The sequence below is a fragment of the Rhagoletis zephyria genome, unplaced genomic scaffold (genome assembly GCF_001687245.7).
Source record: "Rhagoletis zephyria isolate East Lansing unplaced genomic scaffold, Rhagoletis_zephyria_1.1 Rzeph_scaffold_00199, whole genome shotgun sequence".
Classification (NCBI taxonomy): Eukaryota; Metazoa; Arthropoda; class Insecta; order Diptera; family Tephritidae; genus Rhagoletis; species Rhagoletis zephyria.
The window spans coordinates 353713-368971 of record NW_016157283.1 but is presented as its reverse complement, the minus strand read 5'-3'; the positions used below and the strand labels follow the sequence as shown (position 1 = coordinate 368971).

Here is a 15259-nt window from a genome sequence, read left to right as displayed (position 1 = left end):
TAATCTGCGATTAGCCAACAAAAATTTATACGCGATGAGCTCGAGCGAAGAAGAAGCTACGGCGGTCGGTGGGTCAACAGCAAGGCTGCTGGAGTTGAAGTCATTGAGAGCGTCGACGAAAGGGAACATCACGCGAATCAAAAACCTACTCATAAAAAAGGGTGCCACGTTAGCAGTGGAGGAACTGGAGTGCAGGCTGGGGATATTGGAATCTTACTTCAAACAGGTTTTAGCAGTGCAAGCAAACATCGATAAAATCAGTCCAGAATCTGATAGGTTGGCGAACACAACATTGGCCGGCGAAATTGAGGAACTGTATGTGAGTACTAAATTGAGCGCAATGGCATTGATAGGGAAGCGAAGGTCATCAGTCGCTGACATGACATTAGCACACAACAATTCTATGGCTGCGCCCACATCACGCCTGAGGCGTGAGATTAAGCTGCCAAAGTTCGATGGAAAATACGCAGAGTTCCCCAATTTATGGCGCTGTTTACGAAGATGGTACACCAAGACGAAACACTGGACAATTGTGAGAGATTCCTTATTCTGAAAGACAGCTTGGGCGAAAGGGCACTTTCAACAATCGCCGATTTCGATGAAACAGACGACAACTACCCAAAGGCACTGCAACGCTTGAATCGTGTTTTGATAAGAAAAGTCTGATGTTTGCGGAGCACATTGGTGCACTGTTCGAGATGCAAAAGGTAGATAAAGGGTCCGCCAATCATTTAAGAAAGGTAATTGATGTGACGAATGCGCGCTTAAGCGCCATGTTGTCACTCGGCACGTATGAAAATATTACGAATGCCCTCATTATATATTTAGATATGGGCAAAATAGATTCGGAATCTCAAGCTAAATGGGAAGAGGCTCTTGATTACACAAAAATGGCATCGTGGGCAGAGTGTTCAGCAATATTGACCAGAAGGTGTGAAACTTTAGAAGCTCGTGAAGCAAAGGGCGATCGCAGTGATACGAAGCAGCAGGGGGCGAAGCCAAAGTCCTCATTGTGGAAGCCGAAGAGGTCGACATCACTGGCTGTGGAACAGGTGAGCTGTGCTATTTGCCGCAAAGGCGATCACGATGTGCTCAAGTGCCATAAATTCGCTCAAATGAATCCGCATGAGCGCTATACCGCTGCGCGAAGCGCAAGACTTTGCATTCTATGTTTAAAAAAGGGTCATTGGTTTAAGCAATGCCGCGCTACGAAGTGTACAATCTGTAGTCATCCTCATCATACTTTGCTGCATCGACAAACTGCAGCTGAATCAAGTGGTGGGAATGGAAGTACTGAAGAAAGCGTAGCCCAAAATAGTGTGCTATGCACGAGCGGCAAATCGAAAGTTGTAAAGGAAGTGTTCCTGGAAACTGCCGTAATATTACTGAAGGATGCATATGGTAGGTACCACCCAGCGCGCGCGTTGCTAGACTCCGCATCGCAGTTCACCTGATGTGTGACTACTTAGCTAGAATGTTGAGACTCCCCAGATTAGCAAGCTCTTTGGAAATTAACGGTGTTAATGGCGTTAAAACGACTGCAGTCAAAAGTGTGCAATCATGTATGCTCATTGTATTGTTTCTATATGATTTGTAATATTTCTTAAAGTTAAATTTCTTGATTGAATTGGTGTATTAGACCCACTGTAAGTGAATTTACTAAGCTGAAATATGCATGTATGTACGTAAATATTATCCGCTATTCCATGCGAAGTATGTAGTTATATGTAACAAATATTAACATACATATGTATATATGTATGTACATGCTGTAACTATGTAGTTCATTTTAGTACTTATTTGAATACATAATCTCTCTCGCATATTTATGTACCCACTTCTAACTGTATCAAAAAGCACTATTTAAGCTGAGCCTATTGAAATCAGGTTTTGTATTCGCTTAGAGTTCATAAGGGAGAAAGGAAAATAAAATTAACTCTGAAACTAATTGTTCAAGTCGTTTTTGATTTTGGGCGTAAAAACTATTGCGCCGCAACACGATCAACTATGAGAAGTATTAAGAAACCCGCGCATATTGGAATTCTATATATAAAGAAGTAGACGGCATCACAATACACGTCAACATCTTCCCAATCATCAAAATTTAGAAAGGAACTTGAAATTCAAAAATTCACGGTCCGATACGTTAATAAACTTACGTTTCTATCCTCGAGTATGGCATCCAGATCTAGAGGAATTTGGGAGTCGCTATTCATGGAGTACATGTCAGAAGATGACCCTGTTCCGGTTGTTCCATACGACTGAGCTGCCCCTATGTAGTTGTTCTCTTCGTTATGGAATGAAACACGTTTGTTATCTCGTAGCAACATACTACTGTTGCCCATATAACTGGATGGTAATAGTTCCAATGTTAAGGACTGCGCGTTATTAGTGGTGATGTTGTTGTTTATTGTTGCGCCAGCAGGAGTCCCTGCTGACGTGGACGAATTTAAACTACAACTATTGGTGTTATTATTATTATTTATGGTGGCATTATTATTCAATAGATTCGAATTATTCCCCAAGTTTTGGTTCTGGTTAAGTAAATCAGCAGAATTGCTCGTAGCTGTTTTTAAAAGACCGATGGAGGAATTGCGTAATTTTTGTTGTGACATAACGAGATAAGAGCTATTGCGCTCTGGCGGGGGAGGCGGTGGAACAGTTGAACTGTCGACACTTGTATTCTGTGTTGAAGAACCTACAGTAGGCGTTGTAGGTGAGCAAATGCCAGTTGAAACGGAATTACTGATTGATATATGTGACAAGTTTTTGGCCAAACTTGATATTGGGTGTTCGGATTGCAAGTGTCGATCATCAGCAAAGCTCGTCGATTTTTGAGATTTGGATGGCGAGGATGGTGCGGCGCCGCTGGCCCCATCGTAGCGATTGTTCTTCAAAATGCCTTTAGGTTGTGTAGCTGCTGCCGTGGTCACTCCTGTCGCAGGCGGTGGGTTGCTTGGCAAAGGAGGTGGTTGCTGCTGCTGAAGCACGGACGCCGCATCCGATACGACAGCTGCTGAACTGCGCGCCGAAGACAAAGGCGACTCCTCCAAAGAGCCGGTCGTGCTGTTGGTACCTCCGCCAATATTATCTAACACAGACGAGGTTTTTATCTCTGTTTGTCTGAAGTTAGTCACTGGCATTTGTATGCTGTTTGTCTGAAGGCGGAATACTTCTTGTGCGCTCTCCTTTTCGTACGATGGTTCACTTTCATCTTCATGCTCTTCTGCCTCCTGAGCTCGCCGCTCAAAATCACGTTCCAGTATAAGAGTCTTGAGTTGCTCTTCTTGCTGTGGCGTTCTTTGTGGCAGGGAAGAAATATCGGCGATTTGTTGCTCCCGCCATTGACGCACATGTTCACGCCGCATTTCCACTTCCTTTTCGCGCTCTTCACGCTCCCAAGGATTGGTCCCTAAGAAGTTTTTCTGGTTTTGTAATGGTGCTGTTGAGGATACAGGCACATAGCCACCTTTCGGAGGGTCTAAAGTGCTGGCTACATAATTCATACCAGGTGTTATTTGTTGCGTCGGTTTGTAAAGCGGATGCGTGGCCGTCGGTGGTAGCGGTGGCTTATCCTCAATATGCTGCTGGTACATAGTTTGCTGATGTTGTTGTTGTTGATGCTGCATGAATTGCTGCTGTTGTATTCGATTCGTCTGCGGCTTCGGAGCTGTGGGTGGTAAATGCTGAGTCTGTTGTTGCTGCTTCGTAGGTGACACTTTCTGCAAGCTACCAGGTTTCGGGGGTAACGAAATAAAGTTTTGCTGTTGCTGCAGCATTATATGTGGAGAGTGTTGAGTTCCATCGCCACCGCCCTGAGACATGAACTCGTTTAATGGATTGCGACGAAACGTCTGCCCGGCAGGTGAATGTTGCTGCTGTATATAACCATCACCTCCAGCGCCATTTTGGTACCCTAGTGTAGGGTCCGCACCGCTCATATTTACATTCTGCATACTCTGGCTAGCTGACATGTGTTGCTGCTGGGATGCGCTACTTATGTTTGGCATTGAAGGCGCCATCATTTGTTGCATGCGCAGACTATGTTGATTCTGCATGTCGCGATTGAAATTCTGAGTGCTCCTTGATCGGTTTCCCATCGTTAGTGAGGATTGTGGCGCCATTTTTGATAAAATCTGTTGTTGTTGATGCTGTTGGTATTGTTGCAGAGCTGTCGCTGACATGTTGCCACTATTCAAATTGCTACTGCTAGCACTCATGTTAAGTGAGTGGTGTGTAAATTGTTGTTGTTGAGAGACCAAGTGCTGTTGCAGTTGATCATTGCTTGTCGGTGCTGCTCCGCTGCTATTGGCGTTGGAGGCACTATGATAATAGGCGGATGTTGGACGGGTCGGCGGCATGTTAGATCCCAAGGGGGAAGTTATGGATGAATGGTGCAGTTGCTGCTGTTGTTGTGATACAAATGCAGGGTGATGCATTGACGCGGTCCCTTTTGCTGAAGATATTGGATTTGGACCGTTGTGAGAATTCCCATTGTACGTATTCATTGTTGAATGTAACTGCATTGGTGGTCTGTATGAATAAAAAATAAATTAAAGGACAACGTTTAATCTCAACAGTATTAAATAAATGTATATATAACGTGGTTTAAACAATTATAAAAGTAATATTCACAGTCGAATAATTAAAGCAACCGACGGATTTATCATCTAATTTGTCAAAATACGAGTATTTAAAATCTATAATACAACCCTTCAAACAATTTCTGAATGCTCAGAATTTAGGAGTCTACATTGAGTCCTTCTTTTGTTATAAACATGATAAAAAAATAGGAAGGTAGAACCCATGACTCACACACCTGCTCTCTGAGAGCACTCTTCAACAATCCGACGTACGCGAGCAGTGGAACCACATTTCCCGATCATTAAGTACCGCCGCCGAAGAAGTAGTTGGATTTCAGCGAGCCCAAAAGAAAACTGGTACGATGAGGAATGTCAAGAAGCCGCAGAGAAAAAGGGTGCCGCCTACAGGGCCACGCTGCGATCGGGCGCAACGCGAGCCATGTGGGACCGTTATAGGGAACTGAAGAAGGAAGCGAGACGTATTTGCCGCAATAAGAAGAGAGAGGCCGAAATACGTGAGTGCGAAGAGCTTGAGATGCTGGCCGACAGGAAGAACGCCCGAAAATTCTACCAGAGGGTTAGGCGACTTACGGAAGGTTTCAAGACCGGGGCGAACTCCTGTAAGAACAACAATGGCGACCTAGTGACCGATGTCCAGAATATACTTAAATTGTGGAGGGAACACTTTTATAACCTACTGAATGGTAGCAGCGCTGAAAGTAGTGAGGAAGACGAACCCGAGTCCCCAGTCGATGATGATGGAGTAGCTGTCCCACCGCCTGACTATGACGAGGTACGAATAGCGATTACGCGGCTGAAAAACAACAAAGCTGCTGGAGCTGACGGCCTGCCAGCCGAGCTATTCAAGTACGGCGGCGAGGAGCTGATGAGGTGCATGCATCAGCTCGTATGCAGAATATGGTCAGATGAACGCATGCCCGACGACTGGAATTTAAGTGTGCTCTGCCCAATCCACAAGAAAGGCGACCCCGCCATACGCGCCAACTACCGCGGAATTAGCCTTCTAAGCATAGGTTACAAGGTCTTATCGAGCGTATTGTGCGAAAGACTGAAGCCCACCGTCAACGAGCTGATTGGACCTTATCAGTGTGGCTTTAGGCCTGGAAAATCCACCATAGATCAGGTATTCACAATACGCCAAATCTTGGAAAAGACCCGCGAGAATAGGATCGACACACACCATCTATTTGTCGATTTCAAAGCCGCTTTCGACAGCACGAAGAGAAGTTGCCTTTATGCCGCGATGTCTGAATTTGGTATCCCCGCGAAACTAATACGGCTGTGTAAAATGACGTTGAGCAATACCACCAGCTCCGTCAGAATAGGGAAGGACCTCTCCGAGCCGTTTGATACCAAACGAGGTTTCAGACAAGGGGACTCCCTTTCGTGTGATTTCTTTAATCTTATGTTGGAGAAGATAATAAGAGCCGCAGAACTGAACCGCTCAGGCACAATACTTTATAAGAGCGTACAATTGCTGGCGTATGCCGACGACATCGATATTATCGGTAAAAACAAGGGCTACGTCTGTTCTGCCTTCTCGGGATTGGATAGAGAAGCAAAGCGAATGGGTCTGGTGGTGAACGAGGACAAAACCAAGTATCTCCTGTCAGCACACAAACAGTCAGAGCATACGCGTCTTGGCACCCACGTCACTGTTGACAGTTACAAGTTTGAAAAAGTAGACGACTTCGTTTATTTGGGAACCAGCATTAACACCAATAATAATGTCAGCCTTGAAATCCAACGGAGAATCACTCTTGCCAACAAGTGCTACTTTGGGCTGAGTAGGCAATTGAGAAGTAAAGTCCTCTCTCGTCGTACAAAGATCACACTCTATAAGTCACTCATCATGCCTGTGCTGGTGTATGGCGCGGAAGCATGGACAATGAAAGCATCTGATGAGGCGGCTCTTGGAGTTTTCGAGAGAAAGATTCTGCGAAAGATTTACGGACCTTTACGCGTTGGTGATGGCGAATATCGCAGACGATTTAACGATGAGCTGTATGAGCTTTACAACGATATAGACATAGTGCAGCGAATTAAAATTCAGCGGCTCCGCTGGCTTGGCCATGTCGTTCGGATGGACAGAAACGCTCCTGCTCTGAAAATATTCAACGCGGGCCGCGATGCTGGTAACAGAGGAAGAGGAAGGCCTCCTCTGCGTTGGAAAGACCAGGTGGAGAAGGACTTGGCTTCACTTGGCATTTTCAATTGGCGTCAGTTAGCACAGAAGAGAGAGATGAGTGGCGTGCTGTTTTGGACTCGGCCAAAATCGCTTAGGCGGTTACAGCGCCAAATAAGAAGAAGAAGAACCCATGATACAATAATTACAGGTATTGTATTCCCAGAGAGCGCATACTCCGATCTGCCTTATTTAAAAAATATCATTGTTACCACAGTAAAAGGTCTACTGCTAGGGAAAAGGGATATTTCCATACCCCATATACCATATATCTATACTAGGGATGGCAAAATATCAGTAAAATTGGGATCCCGGGATTTCGGGATATTTTTTAGGTAATCCCGGGATCCCGGGATTTATCCCGGGCTTCAAATTGAGTAATAAATTTTATGAATATGAGTAAAAATTCAATATCTGAAAGCATTTAAACATACCATGAAATAAAACTATTTAAAATTTACGATAAACTGATTGTAAAACTCATATATCGCTAGCTTAGAGTGAAAAGTTGCTAACTTCACTTTTAATGAAAAATCATATTTTGATATAATTAATATTGCAACGTTTCGAAAAGGGTAAAGGTCCTTGTTTTATGTTTTCTCGTTTATATTCAATGAAAGGGAAATTTGCTAAGGCCAAAAAAAGCTCCGAAAATTCGATAAGGCCAAAAAAGTTCGAAATCTTTTAATAAAGATCGAATCCCTCTGATTCGTATGGAGTTTTGCTTTGCTTTAAACAGGCAAAATGTTGTATTCAAAGTTTTGCGAAATACTTGAAGAAAATGGCTATACGAAGTTTTTTGCTCTCCTTTATAATTTTTAAATTGGGACTTAGCAACTGTGCACTCTACGCTAGCGATATTTATTTATTCAATCAGACAAATTTTAAAGTAAAACATTTTTTCAATTGTATTTAAAAAATCATGTGATTGAGGAACGTATACATCACAAATAATAATTTAAATACCAGGTACTTTTGAAAGTAACGATTAATAAAAAAACATAAAACAAAAATATACAAAAACAATTTTTCTAAACATGTTTATTCTACTCTATAAAGAAATGGCGAATGGAGAATTTTTTGCCATTTTTTTCGCAATTTACTTGAAATTTTGAGGGTGTACGAGTCAAACGGATCTCAGAATCGGATTCAGCGGGTGGAATTACATGTTGGTAGGTGGGTCTGGTTAAAAACACACACCCCTTTTTTCCGGTGTTGTTATTATTGCACTTAAAATGTTTTCATAAGAGCAGCAAAGCATTCAAAGCGGAGTCTTCCAAGCTTGACCTGCAGTTTTTACATACAAAACCTACTGATGAAAAACATATTTCGGCATCAACACTTTTAGGCTCAACTTCCAAAAGGTAGACATAATCCATTTGAAGATAATGACCCCTATCTCCTCCATTAAAAAATATTTGAACTTCTTTTACCAGCACGTTTCTCGTTTTTCGATTTGAGGAAGTTTTAAGTAGATTGATCTAAAAAATTATCTAACTTTTCCTTAAAACTCTCTGTTTCGTTTACATTAGCGACGCTATGAGTAAATTCATTGAAATCTTCTTCAAAAAAGGCTCAGACTGCAATTTAAAAGTACAGTTTCAAGCTTTTTGTTAATTGCACTCAAAACGACATTTTACAAAAATCATACTTCAAATTTCATAAACAAATTCTTACTATCAATTCGATATTTAAAAATTTTCGGGATTTCCGGGACGTCAAAAACACCGGGATCCCGGGATCCCGGGATTGGTATCCCTAATCTATACGTATTTTTTTAAATAAATCTTGCAGAGAACTTATCTAATTTGCAAAAGCCGGAAAAGAACATCTGCTGGTAAATGAATTTAAAATTTGTATGGCTCACTTCATTTCAAACGGTTTTTCTTTTAAAAGAATCAACATTGAACTGCGTCAAAATGTAGTACCATGTGTGTACCATGATTCAATAATGAAAAGTTTTGTAAGAAAAACTTTCTCTCGCTCTAATTTTATCAATGACACTCCCACCCTACTCATAAAAACAAAAACAGGGATATTTCCTTTCCAAATTTCTTTGCAAGTTTTAAGAACATTCTTGAATTTTTAGTAGAGAAGTTTTTACTTTTTAAATTTGAAGAAATGTGTGTTCCTAATTCGCTGGCGACAACAAGACAAAATGGGTGAGATTCGTTAGACTTCAGAAATTCAATGTAGGCTAAAGAGACGAAATTCCCTTAAATGCCGAAATGTATTTGTCGATATTCGTGGAGACGGCACTTCTCATTTGACGATGTACATACATCACGTTCCCTGCCTCAGTCGTTCAGTAGCTGCGTGGTCTTTTTATTCTTCCCGAGTTCGTCCGGCACGGATCGCCAATCGCGACTGTGTTAGCCAATGTTCAATATGCTTTGTACTGCATGCGCCCCACGCTTTTCATTTTCAATGTCATTAATTGTTTATAACGACTTTTGCTAAAATTTCAAAATCAAAAGTTATCAAAACAAATTCTGTGGGACTGAGAAACATTATTTTCTACTTTTTAGTCTATTTATAAAAGCGTTGTATATTAAAAAGTTTATTTTATTTTATTTATTTTCTACTTTTTAGTCTCGTCTGTACAAAATTTTGCAATAGATATTAAAATAATTCAACTTGCAGTGAAAGAGAACAGAAGACTATGCAAGCAAAATGTTTGCTCACATTTAGTATAAACATTGTTTATTTCATTTCAAGAAATGGCGCGTCGTCCATTTCCGCTGTGACGTATATAAATAGTGCATATATTTAGGCGCAATATTTAACTTCTTCTGGCGGAGCTACATTTATCTCTAGAGTTTTTCTAATTGTATGTCTTTGATATGATACCTACGACGAGGTTGATGTCCAGACTAGGTTTGCCATAAATACAACATTGCAAGTTGATAAAAGCGTTGTAAAAAATCTCAAAGTGGATTCATATCGATTTTTCGATCGATTTTGGTATCGATGTTTTCATCGATTTCTTTGTCGAGGTTTTTATCGAATTTGCTATTGATATTATTAGCGATGACATCGACATCATCGCTAACAAAAGCCGCGAAGTCTGTTCTGCCTTTTCCAAGTTGGATAGGGAAGCAAAGCGAATGGGTCTGGTGGTAAACGAGGACAAGACGAAGTATCTCCTGTCATCAAACAAACAGTCAGCACATTCGCGCCTTGGCACCCACGTCACTGTTGACAGTTACAATTCGAGAAAGTAGAGAATTTCGTTTACTTGGGAACCAGCATTAACACCCGATAATAATGTCAGCATTGAAATCCAACGTAGAATCATTCTTGCCAACAAGTGCTACTTTGGACTGAGTAGGCAATTCAGGAGTAAAGTCCTTTCTCGACGTACGAAAACCGCGCTCTATAAGTCACTCATCATGCCCGTGCTGGTATATGGCGCAGAAGCATGGACAATGACAACATCCGATGAGGCGGCTCTTGGATTGTTTGAGAGAAAGATTTTGCGGAAGATTTACGGGCCTCTACGCGTTGACGACGGCGAGTACCGCAGACGATGGAACGATGAGCTGTATGAGCTTTACAACGGTATGGACATAGTACAGCGGCTCCGCTGGCTTGGTCATGTCGTTCGAATGGACACCGACGCTCCAGCTCTGAACTCGGAACCCGCTGGTGGTAGCAGAGGAAGAGGGAGGCCCCCACTGCGATGGAAAGATCAGAAGAAGAAGAAGAAGATTATTAGCGCTTTTGTTATCGATATTTTTTTCTTAGTGTGTGCTTTCGTTTTTGACTTGGATATGGGCATTCCCATGGTGGCGCACGTGACAGTCGTACGATTTCAAAGTGATACAAAAAAGGAATTCCAGTTGTTTTCTTTAACTTTTTTGGGCCATTGTATAGCACATAATTAGCTCTATATTTAACCAAAAAATGAACTCAATCGAACTGCTTGGTCCTGAAATATAAGCATTTAAAGAGAGTGTCGTTACGTGACAAAAAATGGAAGTTGATTTTTTCTTTTCTTACAAAATCGCAAAACTCTGCGAATTGTGGATGGCTATCTTCATGAAACTTATTTTAATATGATTTGGAGCAATTCTAGTTGTTTTTAGAGTTTTTTGAATTAATGCAAATTGTTTCAATTCTCTTTTACAACCCCAAGTGTGAAACGTGACGTGACGTGGCGTCACGTGACATAAATTTCCATCGTTATATTTTTGTTAATATTGCTTTTAAATGAATTTTTAACGCAAATAAAACATGTATTTTATGTAGAATATACTTTATATTTTGACTTCAGCGCCAATTAAGGGTCAATTTATTAGAAATCTATGATTTATTATGTTTCAACCACATACGCCAAATTCGAACCAACTCAGACCATAAATACGGTTTTTCGAAATATCTCGACCTTGGCACAACCTAGGAAGACCATTTTATGCAAAGATGATTCTACTTACATAGCCAGTATATATTTTAAAAAGCAGACAAATCGGCCCGTAAATACGTTAGATATAAAACTTTTATTTTTTTTGTCGTGGTGGACCTTCCGCTGGAAACACCCATATGCTCTTAACGTATACTACGTTTAAATTTAGACAAAGGCGCTGGACTGTTCCTTTTTCTCCTGCTTCCAAAAACTATCCCTGTGGGTGGGAGTGTCAAATTTTAGAAAAAGCTACTTACAAAATCTTTAATAATTGAATCATGGGTAGAACCCATGGTACAATAATTACAGGTATTGTCTTCACAGAGAGTTCACTTACATAACCTCACTTTTTCTGCATGCCAATTGCCGCCATGCATTTTGGGGTAGCAGAAAGATTAGGATTATTTTTAATACTTTTTGGGTACTATTTCCAATACATACATATATCAGTACCCCACACCAGTTAAATGAAGCTTGCATCAATAAAATATTTTTTCTGTAAACCAGAGTAATTACAGTATAATTTTGGCGCTCAAAAGAAATTATTATTACTTAATTTTTATTTTTTCGATAAAATATACTGATTTTAATAATTATTATTCAGATATATTTTTCTACTTTAAATTATTATTTGCAAAACTTAAATGCCACACGGTCGTACCACACAAAAACAAATTAAATTATACCGTTGTCTTTATTTAATTATTCTTAAATTCTACTAAGAATGACATATTAGCCCGCATGGAATTTTATTTGTATTTTTTCCTTATGTTCTGAAGTACATGTACATACATATATGCGCACTTAGTTTTTAAATATCTTAACTTTAAGGGGAATTTTATTACGACCTTTATTTTCGTTAACATTATAAAATTACACTTCTGAATTCTATCAGTTATATTATAAAATAATTATGCGTTTAAACTAAACCAAACCTGCTATTTTATGCTGTTCTTTTTATTATTATTATTGTTATAAATTACTATGTATCTAAATGTTCTATTCTCATTTGTCTGTAAGAAAACATTTTTCTGTAGACCAAATAAATATGTATAGTATATATTTTACTAAAAATTTACTTACAAAATCCCAATTATTGGAAATTATCGATCAAATTTTCCAATGAATTTATAACGAAAAGTTAAAGCAAAACCGAAACAAAGAAACAGTTACTACGTTCATACGTAAGCTATTTGCAAATAAACGTATAAACGTAGTAAGTGATACTTACGCCTACTTTTTTCACAAAATTGTTTGTCCCATTTTGCCTAGAAATGAAATTGGAATGAATAGAGTAGGCATTACTGTAACGCTGATATGCCGAAATTGCCAAAATTACAACAACCACCCCCTAAGTGACAAGACCTTATTAATATTTCACCATGGTTCTACCCAGCGCAGGTTTATTTTCTTTTTCGATGGTCATCTTATCTTATTGCCTTTTTATAATCAGGCAATATTAAAAAATAATTTTTCACCATCGAATAAACAGTGAGTTAGGTATTTGTAAATTATTTTTACTTGCAAATAGCTTACGTATAAACGTAGTAACTGTTTCTTTGTTTCAAATTCTTTGCAAAATTTGAGCGATAATTTCCAATAATTGCGATTTTGTAAGTAAATTTTTGATAAAATATGAACTATACATATCCAACAGATTATTGGAGCAGTGCCTCAGTTGGCTACGATAATGCACTTTGGTCTAACAGTTTAAACGCATAATTATTTTATAATATAACTGATAGAATTCAGAAATTCAATTTTAAAATGCTAACGAAAATAAAGGTCGTAATAAAATTCCCTTTAAAGTTAGGATATTTAAAAACTAAGTACGCTACTACATGTACTTCAGAACTTAAGAAAAAAATACAAATAAAATTCCATGCGGGCTAATATGAAATTTTAGTAGAATTTAAGAATAATTAAATAAAGAGAACGGTACAATTTAATTTGTTTTAATATGAATAAATGAAAGACGGAAAATAGCCCTTATTTTTTAAGTATTAATCATCATCATATGTGTGTGGCCTTAAAGGTATGCAAATAATAATTTTAAGGTAGAAAAATATAACTGAATAATAATTATTAAAATCAATATATTTGATCGAAAAAATAAAAATTAAGTAATAATAATTTATTTTGAGCGAAAAAATGAAACTGTAATTACACTGGTTTACAGAAAAAATATTTTATTGATGCAAGCGTCATTTAACTGGTGGACCCCACACTGATATATGTATGTATTGGAAATAGTACCCAGAAAGTAGTAAAAATAATCCTAAACTGTTAGCCCTTATTCTGCTACCCCGAAATGCATGGCCGCAATTGGCATGCAGAAAAAGTGGGGTTATGTAAGTGACATCACCTTATATTTATTTCACCATGGGTAGAACCATGGTGTATTAAACAAGGTGTGATTGACGACTCATTGCGGCTCTCTTTTAAGGTAATGTCAAAAAGTATAAATAAACGAATTAACCCTTAGTGATGCATGTATCTTGTCTGAACTGATACCCAAGGCTTTTATTTTGATTATAGTTTTGTTTTACTTACATACATTACCTGGAATATATATATTTTGTCAATAAAATAAAACAACACCATTGAGCTCAACAAATTTTGAATTTAAAATTTCCTATGTATGCAAAAAACTGGAAGTTGACTTGTACAGACCGCCCTCCGATAAACAACTAACATAATATGAATGAATATAGCTTTGATCACTTTCTTCATGCGTTCTGAAATCTTGTTTCGACAACACCATTTTCGAAATTATTTCAAATTTTCTAGTCCATCATATTCCACATCTTTGAGTGGACTGATGAAATCTTCTGCTTAAAAAAAAATACATATTACTTCTGGTGATCAGGTAGCATTAATTTTATGAAATGTCATAATTTTATTAGAAGTCAAATGGCTAACAACAACAACGAATGTCATTAAATGGAACTACCTATTTTTTTGTATCATGAGTAGAACCCATGGTACAATAATTACAGGTATTGTCTTCTCAGAGAGCGCATACTCCGATCTGCATTATTTGAAAAATATCACTGTTGCCCACAATAAAAGGTTGACTGTAAGGGAAAAGGGATATTTCTATTCACCATGTATCATATATGTCCACGCATTTTTTTTAAACAAACCTTCTGGCAGAGAAATTCTTTAATTTGCAAAAGCCGAAAAATAAACATTTGCTTAGTAAACAAACCAAAAATGTTTATTGTTAAATTTATTTGAAACGTTTTTTCTTTTTCTTTTAATTATAAAAATTTAATTGAGCGAAAACCAAAAGCAGAGCCAACTAAGAGTAAAAGAATCAACATTGAAATGCGTCAAAATGAAAATAAGGGAGCACGAATTTCGATATGAAGCAAAACTCTCTGGGAAGACAATCCGCCTTATCATGAGTTTAATTTTCCCCGAACCGGTTCACTTTTTACTTTTGGTTTCCATGGTTTTACTATGGGCGGATGACAAATTTTCGGGTGAATTTTTTTTCAGGCGAAACTCAGGATAAGGCAGAATACCTTTAATAATTGTATCATGGGTAGAAGCAAGGTGTATTAAACAAGGTGTGATTGACAACAAAGGTAGGCTCTCTTTTAAGGTACTATTATGCCAAAAAATATAAACAATCGATTCAAAATTCATACAAATTTTTTTCAATTTGACTTTGTAGGATGGTTCCTCTGAGAGCAATGTCAAATTCAATCACACTTTGTTGAATACATTTTGGGTAGAACCGCTGAGAGGAATCTTTGAAATTCTTGACGTTTGCAAGCAATTTAATTTTAAAATTTTACCCAACCAGCAAAATATCCGGAAACGTATCCGAAAATGGAAACAATTTCGTATAAAAACCTGATGTTTCATCCGTTTTCCGATTCCGTTTTCGGACGTTTTTCAGATCAAGGTATGTGCAGAAAACTACCGAAAATGGTTGTAAAACGGATGCGCTTTCGGCTGTTTTTCTGAAATTTGTCTGACTCAATTTTTCGTTGAAAACGATTTCATTATGAGCTTCACAGAAACCGTTTTCATAGTTACAGGAAACCAAACAAA

General features: G+C 38.5%; 1 protein-coding gene across 4 annotated transcripts in view; it reads right to left on the bottom strand.

The window, feature by feature from the left end:
• The window catches only part of cno (adherens junction formation factor afadin), a 379548-nt gene that overhangs the window by 12118 nt on the left and 352171 nt on the right, over positions 1–15259 (bottom strand). For all 4 annotated transcript variants that reach the window (XM_017609197.1, XM_017609198.1, XM_017609199.1 and 1 more), the window contains one exon: positions 2160–4533. In XM_017609197.1, coding sequence (XP_017464686.1) covers positions 2160–4533 — 2374 coding nt within the window. The remainder of the gene's footprint in view (positions 1–2159; positions 4534–15259) is intronic.